At 46.5% G+C, this 12,398-nt stretch overlaps 1 protein-coding gene across 1 annotated transcript; it reads right to left on the bottom strand.

Moving 5' to 3' along the window:
- Window positions 1–251: 251 nt before the first annotated feature.
- Window positions 252–11,815, bottom strand: LOC116740459 (serine protease 41-like). The gene is given in 8 exon segments (XM_032606108.1): window positions 252–470; window positions 857–1,025; window positions 9,829–10,093; window positions 10,621–10,628; window positions 10,837–11,031; window positions 11,216–11,360; window positions 11,459–11,594; window positions 11,738–11,815. Coding segments are annotated over 8 exon segments (1,215 nt in total).
- Between the last annotated feature and the right edge of the window lie 583 nt (window positions 11,816–12,398).

Genomic DNA, 12,398 nt, shown 5'->3' with positions numbered 1-12,398 from the left:
TGGTCTTTGAATGGATGGGACGTGGGTAACTGTGAGGGTATCCAGGAATCCACCCAGGGCCATAGAACGTGGTGCAAGGCATCAACGTGAACATGCACACGTTTATTAGCAAAGGGGACAGAAGGGGACTGGGCCTGGTCCAGCAGGCAGTCCTGCCACTGGCGTGCCCCCAGCCCTTGGCGAATATATCTGGAGCTGCAGTAACTACTGCACCCTTATGGGCTTAGGTGTGCACAGGCCAGCTGCAAGAGTCAGGGAGCCTAGAGCAGAGTGAGGGGCAGCAGCAACTGAGAGGGTTCTGGCCTGGGTGTGCTGCGGCCCACCAGAATCTGGATCCAGTTGAAGTAACTACTGACATTGGTATAGATGCCGGCCAGGTTGCACCTACCACAGCCCACTCCCCAGCTCACGATTCCAATCTGAATCCACGGCCCATTCTTTTCACAGACCAAGGGTCTGCCTGGGTCACCCTGGAAAGCAGTGTGGGTGAGCAAGACCTGGGGTGGGGCAGGAGGGGCCAGTGGAGAGGCTGGTAGAGCAGGAGCGGCTGTGGAGCTGGGAAGACTGGCTGCAAATCCCACTCCTCCCCCTGGAAGCAAAAAAACTTCAGTTTCTGCATCTGCAAAGGGGGGCAATAGTCTATCCACTCAATTTCACATAAGGATCAAAGGAGGTACAATTAATGTAAAATGCGAAGCTTGTTTTATAGGCTGGATAAATGAGGTCTACAATGATTTTCTCATGAATGAACTCTAAGGGTGGATTGGTAGGGGGTCAAGGTGGTTGCTCTCAGGCCCAAGATTGGGAGGGGTGGTACCCAGTTTCAGTATGGCCCTATTGGGGCAGGGGTACTCACTTTGCAGGCGTCAGTGTTGCCATCCTCAGAGCCAGGACAAATCATATTATTACTGCTGTGACTGCTGTAATCAGGCTGATGGAAAAGGTAGGAACACCTGGATTTGTTTATGATGGAGACTTGCACTTCCTGAAGATTGTAGGGAGGTGGCAGATCTGTCAGGGGTGGGAGAGAGAAAGACAACAACCTTAGCCTCTCCTCTGCCATCTGGGGAAAGGGGGTATGATGGGGAGTGGACTTCCTGGAGTATCCACAGTACCTGGGACATTGCTCTTGATTCCTCTGCTCTAGTCCAGCACCCAGCACGTGGTGGGTGATGAACAATATCACAGAAGGACCCAATGGATGGACAGGCTGTCACAGCACCTCCCTAAGGCTTGGTTTCCCTCTCTGTAGCCTGCAGATGACAGGCCCTGCCTGAGCCAGTGGGGAGAGACCATGGCTGAAGCATACACAGGGGGAGGGGCTGATGCAGCTGAGCTTGTTTATAATTAGTATAGCTGCAGGATCCAGGCTGAAGTTTTCCCAAATTTGATGAAAGATATGAATCTACACATTCAGGAAGGTGAACAAATTCCAAGTAGGATAAACACAAGGAGATCCACACTGAGATACATTTTCATCAAAATATCAAAACGCAAAGACAAAAGGAGAATCTTGTAAACAGCGAGAGAGAAGCTACACATCAAGTATAAGGGATCTTCAACAAGATTGACAGCCACATTCTTTTCAGACACCCTGGAGGCCAAAAGGCAGTGCAATGACATATGTAAAGTGCTAACAGACTAAAACAGTCAACCAAGAATTCTAGATCAGACAAAGCTATCCTTCAAAAAAAATGAAGGCAAGATTAAGATATTCCCAGATAAGCAAATGCTGAGAGTGTTCATCATTAGTAGGCCTGCCCTACAAGAAATGGAAAAGGGAGCCCTTCAGGATGAAATGAAAGGGCAATAGCCAGTAACTTAAACCCATAGGAAGAAATAGAGAACACTGGTAAACGTAACTACACAGGTAAACATACAAGCCAGTATTATTATAGCTTTGGTTCATACTATTTTGCTATACAATTTAAAAGACAAATGCAATTTAAAAGACAATAATTGTAAATCTCTGTTACACAGAGATTGGTTACACAATATATAAAGATATGGTTACACAATATATAAAGATGTAAACTGTGACAATAACAACTTGAGAAGAATAGAGTTGTATAGGAACAGAACTTTTGTATGCTATTGAACCTAAGTTGATATTAATTCAAAATAGACTGGTATAAGTTATTAACTGTACTCTCCAGGGAAACTGCTGAGAAAATAACTAAAAAACATACAGAACAGGAAATAAGAAGGAAATCAATACAGTACACTAATAAAAATCAATTAAACACAAAAAGGAGGAAATAAGGAACAAAAAAGATATAAGACTTAGGTATAGATATAGATATGATATAGATATAAGATATCTATATCTTCTACATCTGACAAAATATAGAAAACAAATTGAATAATGGTAGAAGTAAATCCTTCCCTATCAGTAATTAATTTTAATGTAACTATTAAACACTCCAATTAAAAGGAAGAGATTGGCAGAATGTATTAAAAACAGAGATCCAACTATATCCTGTCTACAAGACAATAATTTTATTACTTTTTAAAAATTTATTTATTTATTATTTTTGGCTGCGTTGGGTCTTCGTTGTTCCATGCGAGCTTTCTCTGGTTGTGGCAAGCAGGGCCCACTCTGTTGTGGTGCACAGGCTTCTCATTGCGTGGTTTCTCTTGCTGCAGAGCACAGGCTCTAGGTGCGCAGTCTTCAGTAGTTGTGGCACATGGGCTCAGCACTTGTGGCTCGTGGGCTCTAGAGTGCAGGCTCAGTAGTTGTGGCTAGTGGGCTCTAGAGCGCAGGCTCAGTAGTTGTGGCGCATGGGCTTAGTTGCTCTGCGGCATGTGGGATCTTCCCAGACCAGGGCTCGAACCTGTGTTCCGTGCATTGGCAGGCAGATTCTTAACCACTGCACCACCAGGGAAGCCCAACAATAATTTTAGATCCAAAGGTAAATATAGGTTTAAAGTGAAAGGTTGGAAAAAGACATTCCGTGCAAATAGTAACCAAAAAGAGCTGAGGTTGCTATACTAATGTCAGACAAAATGGATTTTCAGTCAAAACATGTTACAAGAGTCAAAGAAGGGGGACTTCCCTGGTGGTCCAGCAGGTAAAACTCTGTGCTCCCAATGCAGGGGGCCTGGGTTTGATCCCTGGTCAAGGAACTAGATCCCACATGCATGCTGCAACTTAAGAGTCTGCATGTCACAACTTAGAAGTCTGCATGCCACAACTAAGAAATCCCACATGCTGCAACTAAGTATTCCACATGCCGCAATGAAGATCCTGCATGCTGCAACTAAGACCCAGCGCAGCCAAAATAAATAATAAATAAATATTTTTAAAAAGAGTCAAAGAAGGACATTATATGTTGACAAAAGTGGCAAGTCCTCAAGATATAATAATTATAAATATCTACACATCTAACAACTGAGTTCCAAAATACATGAAGCAAAATTGATGTAACTGGTAGGAGAAATAGACAGTTCTATGAGAACAGTTGGAGACTTCAACGCCTCACTTTTATTAATGGATAGAACAACCAGAGAGAAGATCAGTAAGATAACAGAGGACTTGAATAGCATTATAAAGCAGCTACACCTAAAAGACATATACAGAACAATCCACCCAAACAAGAGCAGAATACACATTCCTTTCAAGTGGATGCAAAACATTCTCCAAGATAGATGACATGTCAGGCCACAAAATAAATTGCAATAAATTAGAAAAGATTGACATCATAGAAAACAGTGGATTGAGGCTAGAAATCAATAACAGAAGGAAAACTGAAAAATTCACAAATATGTGGAAATTAAACAACATACTTCTAACCAATGGGTCAAAGAAGAAATCACAAGGAAAATTAGAAAGTATTTTGAGATGAATGGAAATAAAAACACAACATACCAAAACTTATTGGATGCAGCAAAAGCAATTCTCACAAGGAAATTTATAGCTGGAAATGCCTATGTTAATAAAGGAGAAAAATCTCAAATCAACAATCTAACTTAAGGAACTAGAAAAAAAAAGAGCAAATTAAACCCAAAGGTAGAAGAAGGAAGGAAATAATAAAGAGAGGAATGGAAAAAAATCAAACTAGGGAACAGAAAAACAATAGCGAAAATCCACAAAACCAAAAGTTGGTTCTTTGAAAGATCAACAAAATTGACAATGAAAGTGGGGACATTATTACTGACCTTAAAGAAAAATTAAGGACTATAAGTGAATATTATGAACAATTGTATTCTGACAAATTAGATAACCTAGAGGAAATGGACAAATTCCTAGGAACACACAAAATACTAAAACAGACTCAAGAAGAAATAGAAAATCTGAACAGACACATAACAAGTAAAAAGATTTAGTCACTAGTCAAAAACCTCCCAATGAAGAAAAGCCTTGGGCCAGATGGCTTAAATGGTGACTTCTATCAAACATAGGAAGAAATTAACATCAATCGTTCTTCCAAAAAACAGAAGAGGAAGGAACACTTCCTAACTCATTCCATGAGACTGGCATTACTGTAACACCAAAGCCCAAGCAAGTTATCACACACAAAAAGAAATTACAGGGCTTCCCTGGTGGCACAGTGGTTGAGAGTCCGCCTGCCGATGCAGGGGATACGGGTTCGTGCCCTGGTCTGGGAAGATCCCACATGCCGTGGAGCAGCTGGGCCCGTGAGCCATGGCCGCTGGGCCTGTGCGTCCGGAGCCTGTGCTCCACAGTGGGAGAGGCCACAACAGTGAGAGGCCCGCGTACCGCAAAAAAAAAAAAAAGAAACTACAGACCAACATATATGCAAAAATGCTCAACAAAATACCAGCAAACTGAATCCAGCAGCATATTAAAAGAATTCTACACCACGACCTAGTGAGATTTATCCAGAGTGCAAGGTGGGTTCAACATACGAAAATCAATCAATGTAACATACTACAGACTATAGTAATAGAATGAAGGAAAAAAAAAAAACCCACATGGTTATCCTAATTGATGCAGGAAAATCCAACACTTTCATTATAAAAACACTCAGTAAACTAAGGATAGAGAGAACTTCCTTAACATGATAGAGATCATATGTGAAAAACCCACAGCTACAGAATTGTGAAAGACTGAAAGCTTTCCCCCTAAGAACAGGAAAAAGATAATGATGCCAGTTTTTGCCACTTCTATCTAACATTTTACTGGAAGTTCTAGTCAGAGCAATTAGGCAAGAAAAGGAAATAAAACACATCCAAGTTGGAAAGGAAGAAGTAAAACTATGTCTATTCACAGGTGACATGATCTTATATATAGAAAATAATGAAGAGTACACAAAGAAGGACTAGAATTAATAAATGAATTCAGCAAATTTGCAGGATCTAAAATCAAGACACAAAAGTCAATTATATTTCTATACACTACCAATGAACAATTTCAAAAGGCTATTAGAAAAGAAATATCATTTTACAATAGCATCAAAAAGAATAAAATAGTTAAATTTAATTGAGGACCTGTACACAAAAAACTACAAAACATTGCTGAAAGAAATTAAAGAAGACATAAATAAATGGAAACATATCTTCTGTTTATGGACTGGAGACTTAATATTATTTAGATGATAATACTCCCCCAAAGCAATCCACAGGTTCAATGCAATCCCTATCCAAATTCCAATGGCCTTTTTAGTGGAAATTGACAAGCTCATCCTAACATTTAGAGGGACTATCAAGAGACCCCAAATAACAAAACCAATATTTGAAAAAGTAAACAAAGTTGGAGAATACACACTTCCCAATTTCAAAACATACTTGGAAGCTATAGGAATCAAACAATGGGGTCCTGGCAAATGGATAAACATACAGACAAACGGAACAGAATTGTGAGTCTAGAAAATAAACCCATTCTTCTTTGGTCAACTAATTTTTGACAAGGTGCCAAGATAATTCAGTGGAGTAGAGAATAGTCTCTTTAACAAATGGTGCTGGGACAACTAGATATCCAAATGCAAAAAATGAAGTTGGACCCACTACTTCGCACCATAAACAAAGATCAACTCAAAATGAATCAAAGAGGACTTCCCTGGTGGCGCAGTGGTAGAGAGTCTGCCTGCTGATGCGGGGGACACAGGTTCGTGCCCCGGTCCGGGAAGATCCCACATGCCGCGGAGCGGCTGGGCCCGTGAGCCATGGCCGCTGAGCCTGCGCGTCCGGAGCCTGTGCTCCGCAACGGGAGAGGCCCCAACAGTGAGAGGCCCACGTACCGCAAAAAAAAAAAGAATCAAAGATATACATATAACAGCTAAAACTATAAAACTCTTCAAGAAAACATGAGGGTAAATTTTCATGACCTCGAATTTGGCAATTATTTCTTAGACATGACACCAAAAGCAAAAGCGCCTGAGAAAAAATAATCTGAACTTCATCAAAATTAAAATATTCTGTGCATCAATAGATACTATCATGAAAGTGAAAAGAGATGTGGTCCACGAGTCTTGGCTCAGTCCTGCATCTGAAGTGCTCTTTCCCCATCAACACCAGGGACTGACAACATGGAACAACCTGGAAGGAAGGAGCTATGATGCCTCTTTCGAAGAAACTGAAGAGTTAAGTAAGAGGATTCAAAACACAACTTTCTGACACCAAAGCCTACCTGTTCTGCAGAACTTCAGCTAGGTCTTCATTTCAACTTTCAAACCTTTAGCTCTTCGTCCTTTTCCTGGAGATTATTGCCTCTTTCCTGGCATCACTTGGCTCTCTAAGCATCATGAACCCCATTAGGCCAGCTGGTCTTACCCTTAGCTACATATTAGAATCACCTGGGATGCTTAAAAATATCCCAATGTCTCTGCCACATCCCAGACCAATTAAATCCATGGAGTGAGACCCAGGAACCAGTTTAAAAAAAAAAAAAGAAAAAAGGAAAAAAACCCCTCACAGAATAGGAAAAGATATTTGCAAATCATGTATCTAAAAAGGGTCTAGTATCCAGAATATATAAAAACGATTACAACATCACAACAAAGACAACTCAGTTTAAAAATGTGTTGCGGGGGCTTCCCTGGTAGCGCAGTGGTTGAAAGTCCGCCTGCCGATGCAGGGGACGCGGGTTCCTGCCCCAGTCTGGGAAGATCCCACATGCCGCGGAGCGGCTAGGCCCGTGAGCCATGGCCGCTGAGCCTGCGCGTCCGGAGCCTGTGCTCCGCAACAGGAAAGGCCGCAGCAGTGAGAGGCCCGCATACCGCAAAAAAAAAAAAAAAAAAAAATTGGGTTGGAGGGCTTCCCTGGTGGCACAGTGGTTGAGAGTCTGCCTGCCGATGCAGGGGACACGGGTTCGTGCCCCGGTCCGGGAAGATCCCACATGCTGCGGAGCGGCTAGGCCCGTGAGCCATGGCCGCTGAGCCTGCGGGTCCGGAGCCTGTGCTCTGCAATGGGAGAGGCCACAACAGTGAGAGGCCCGTGTACCGAAAAAAAAAAAAGGGTTGGCGGGGGTTGGTCTTCCCTGGTAGCGCAGTGGTTAAGAATCTGCCTGCCAGTGCAGGAGACATGGGTTTGAGCCCTGATCCAGGAAGATCCCACATGCCGCAGAGCAACTAAGCCCATGTGCCACAACTACTGAGCCTGCACTCCAGAGCCTGCGAGCCACAACTACTGAGCCCGTGTGCCACAACTACTGAAGCCTGTGCACCTAGAGCCTGTGCTCCCAACAAGAGAAGCCACCACAGTGAGAAGCCTGCGCACACGAAGAGTAGCCCCAGCTCGCCGCAACCAGAGAAAAGCTCGCGTGCAGCAACGAAGACCCAACGCAGCCAAAAATAAAATAAATAAATTTATTTAAAAACAAACAAACAGGGCTTCCCTGGTGGCGCAGTGGTTGGGAGTCCGCCTGCCGATGCAGGGGACACGGGTTCGTGCCCTGGTCCAGGAAGATCCCACATGCCGCGAAGCGGCTGGGCCCTTGAGCCATGGCTGCTGAGCCTGTGCGTCCGAAGCCTGTGCTCTGCAATGGGAGAGGCCACAACAGTGAGAGACCCGCGTACCGCAAAAAAAAAAAGAAAATAATAAATAAATAAATTTTAAAAATTGGGTTGGGAATTCCCTGGAGGTCCAGTGGTTAGGACTCTCTGCTCTCACTGCTGAGGGCCCAGTTTCAATCCCAGGCTGGGGAACTATGATTCCACAAGCCACGTGGTGTGACCAAAAAAAAAAAAACGGGTAAGGGACTTAAATAGCCATTACTCCAAGGAAGATATACAAATGGCCAACCAGCACATGAAAAGTTGCTCAACATCACTAGTCATTAGAGAAATGCAAATCAAAACCACAGTGAAATACCACTTCACACCCACTAGGATGGCCAAAACAAAACAAAACAAACAAACAAAAACCTGGAAAATAACAAGTTTTTTATTGAGGAGAATGGAGAGAAATTATAACCCTCATTGTTGATAGGAATGTAGAATGGAGCAGCTGCTATGGAACACTGTTTGTCAGCTCCTCAAGAAGTTAAACATAGAATGACCATGTGATCCAGGATTGCACTCCTAAATACATTCACAAAATAATTGAAAAGAGGTATTCAAGCACAAATTTGTATACTAATACAATACCCAAAAGATGGAAACAACACAAATGTCATCAATGGAGGAATGGATAAACAAATTGTGCATCCATACAATGGAATATTATTCAGCCATAAAAGAGAATGAAGTTTTGATATATACTATAATATAGATGAATCTTGAGAACATTATGCTAAGTGAAAGAAGCCAAACATGAAAGGTGACACAGTGTATGATTCCATTTACATGAAATGTCCAGAATAGATAAATCCATAGAGACAAAAAGTTGGTTAGTGGTTGCTAAGGGCTGGAGGGAGGGGGTAATGGGGAGTGACTGTTTAATGGTTATGGCATTTCCTCTGGGAGTGATGAAAATGTTTTGGATCTTGATAGAGTTGATGGTTATGCACTGTCAATGTTCTAAATGCCATTGAATTATATACTTTAAAATGGTTAATGTTACATGAGTTAAACCTTAACAAGAAAGAAGGAGTGAAGTACTGACACACACTAAAACATGAATGAACATTGAAAATATTATGCTTAGTGAAAGAAGCTAGCACGTAGTGTATAACTGTATTCATATGAAGCGTCCAGAGTAGGTAAATCCATTAGAGACAGAAAGCAGATTAGTGGCTGCCAGGGGCTATGGCCCTAGAACAACGGGGAATTAGGAGTAATGGCTAATAAGTATGGGATTTCATTTTGAGATGATGAAAATGTTCTGTAATTAGATAGTGGTGATGGAACCACTCTGTGGATATACTAAAAAAAAAAAAACCGTCTGAATTGTATGCCTTTTTTTTTTTTGGCTGCACCGCACGGGGTGTGGGATCTTAGTTCCCAAACCAGAGATCGAACCCACACCCCCTGCAGTGGAAGCCCAGAGTCTTAACCACAGGACTACCAGGGAAGTCCCTGAATTGTATACTTTAAAAGGATGAATTTTATGGTTTTTGAAGTATACTTCAAAAAACCCCCCAAAACAAACAATGCCTGATGCCTTTCTGACAAGTCCACCCCAAAACCTCGCACACCCCCGCAGGCTGGGGGTGTGGCCTGGGTCGGTGCGGCGGGGCCTCCCTCTCTGGTTTCTGGCTCACAGACTTGGAAGGGAGGGGGAGCTGAGTGTAGGTACAGAAAGCCCTGCTCTACAGGGGGGCGGGGTGTGGAAAGGAGGTGAGGAGGGATTGCTCAGCGGGCCAAAGCCAAAGCACAGTGGCACACAGACCAAGGTGGGGGCCGCTGCAGCTGGTGTAGCTGGCACAGGACGTGGTGAATAACACTCCCCTTCCCAACCCGTCTGTCCCCAACCTCACTCTTTGTCTCATGGATGTCCCCCCAGCCATTCACCCAGCAGTCATCACGGTTCTTGAACACAGAGGAGGAGGACAGGACACAGACGGGCTGGATGTGCTTATTGAAGGTGACGGAGGAGGACAACTTCAGCAGGGAGCTGTCGTCCTGCAAATAATTCCTGGATTTGGGGTATATAATAATACTCTTCACCCTGTAACGATGGAGGTAGGCCCTCAGGCTCCAAATGGGTGGTGTGACAGACAGCTCGCCAAACTGGACCGACCATTCATAGGTATCTCTGTTGCTGGCAGGGGAGGAGAGAGCCGTCAGGGGTCCTCAGAGGGAGGGTGGGCCACCTGAGCACACCTGGAGCTGCTCCCTGAGCTGAGACCCCCAGGCTGCTGCGGGGCTCACCCCAGGCACCATTAGCAGGTCTTCCTTCAACCAAAGAGGCCAGGGTAGAAACGGGGAGAGCCCAGACAGCCCCAAACAAAGTCCCACACCTGGGGACTTGGGGGTGTTGGCAGGAGGGTGCCTCCCCTGCCAGCTCATCTGGCCAGTTACTCAACCACCTGTCACCTCCAAGAACCCTTCTCAAAACGCAACGAGCAGGTGCATGGGCTCCACTGCAGGCTGGGCTCAAAACAGCTACCGGGGCCACTGTCACCACAGGCCAGGCTATGTGTCCAGCACTACCTTCAGCTCATTCCTCCCCCCGGCGGGGGGGGGGGGTCACCTCTGCTGGGAGGTGGGGTGAGGAAGGTGGAGGTTGGTGGTGCCATATGGGGACAAGTGACGCGAGAAAGAAAAGAACAAGACAAACAAATGTGCGTGGGAAAGTTCTGGGAGAACGTTCTGGTAGAAACCGCACAGGGTTTCCTCCCGGAGCGCCCTGGGGGACTCGCGTGGGTGCGTAACGGGCTGCAGCCCGGACTGCGCCTCAGGAGCACACGAGGGCCGTGTCTACGTGGGGCATGCGAACAGGTCCTGGTGCAGACCCAGGGCCCGGGGTCAGCGGGACGCCCGCCCCCAGACTCATTTTTGGAAGCAGTGCGCGGCCGAGAGCACCCAGCGGCGGTTGAGCAGGCTTGCTCCGCAGCAGTGGGAGCCCCATAGGCGCAGGCTGCCCTGCAACGGCCAGCGCCCAAGCTCTGCATCCTTTCCATCACTATGAGTGTCGGGACAGTCCGTTGGCCACATGGCCATGGGATGGACAGATGGACACCAGGCCGAGCTGCGGGAGGCAGGCCCACTCCGTCCACCCTTACCCACCAGGTGGGAGAAGGAAAGGGGTGCCCCGGGGAACAGCGCGTCCAGGGGTCTTGCCGCCCAGGAAGAAGGGGACGCTGGGGACCTGCCCCACGTGGTCCACAGGCGCACGCCCCTCCCCCACACCCGGGGGGGGCCCCATCAGTTACATGCGAGCATAGAAGAGTTCTCGAAACCTGGGGCGGGAAGAGGAAAAGATGAGTCGCCATTCGCGCTCCGGCTCAGGTGCCCTGCGCAGGGAAGCGCGCCCCCTGGACGCCTTACCTGGAAGCAACAGGTCCCTATCCCGCAACGCTGCGGGTAGGAGAGAAAGCGAGCTCCCTTTGGTCTCCACGCGCCCCACCCTTCCCCCATCACCCCTAGCTGCGCCGGCAGCCCCCGCCTCAGCTCACCGTGCCTCGCGATTTCGACCCGCACCAACAGTCGCGCGAGCAGCAGCGTCCCGACCTGCGCGCCCACGGTCTCTTCTTCCCGCCGCCTGGCGCCCCCTCTGCTTCCGCCAGCTCCAAGGCCCGGCTGGGGCGTCCCCTCGGGGAGAGGGAGCCACGGGAACCCTGGCCGCCCCCTTCCCTCAGCTTGACCTCTCTGGTCCAAGGGATATTTGGGAACCTGGGACGTCACAGTGCGCCGGCTTTGAGCTTCTACTGGGGCTCGGTCCCCCAACTAAGTACCTTGTTATGGCCCAGGAGCCAGTGTACCCAGACGATCCCTTTCTTGTCTGCGACCCTGGGGACCTCGCTGCCCCCCATGCTGCCCTCTTTTCTACCCATTCCTTCCGCTAGGAAGGACCAAGGACCTGCCCCATAGCCAGGACTCCCGTGAAAGCACATTAACAAGTCTTCACTGAGACCCCCATTGGGGGTCTCGCACTGTGTCATCTACTGTTAAACGTGATGATCCATTACAGGACCCACAGAATAAATGTTGGCCTGATTTGACCACCTAGAGGGCTCTTAGCCTCCATGTCTGCCTGCTGCCCAGCAACAAGCCTCACCTAACTCTATGGAGTCTACAGGTAGCTTCCCTTCCTTGCAGACAATATTGCAGGGCACCAAAGTCACCAAACTGACTCTCTCATAGATGTGAGCAGACCACTGAGTTGTGGTCCATAGGACCACCCTCTGAGTCAATGATTTTTTAGGAGGATTCACAGAACTGAGAAAAGCTGTTGTACTCCTGGTTATGGTTCCTTACAGTTAATGGATACAGATAACATCAACAAAAGTCAAAGGTGCAGAGGAAAGTCTGGAAGAGACCAGGTGCAGGCTTCCAGTTGTCCTCTTCCAGGGGAGTCAGGTGGGCAGTGCTTAATTTTCCCAGCAATGACGTGTG

The sequence above is a fragment of the Phocoena sinus genome, chromosome 15 (genome assembly GCF_008692025.1).
Source record: "Phocoena sinus isolate mPhoSin1 chromosome 15, mPhoSin1.pri, whole genome shotgun sequence".
Classification (NCBI taxonomy): Eukaryota; Metazoa; Chordata; class Mammalia; order Artiodactyla; family Phocoenidae; genus Phocoena; species Phocoena sinus.
Note: the sequence above shows the minus strand (reverse complement) of the source record. Positions and strands in the feature narration are given on the sequence as shown.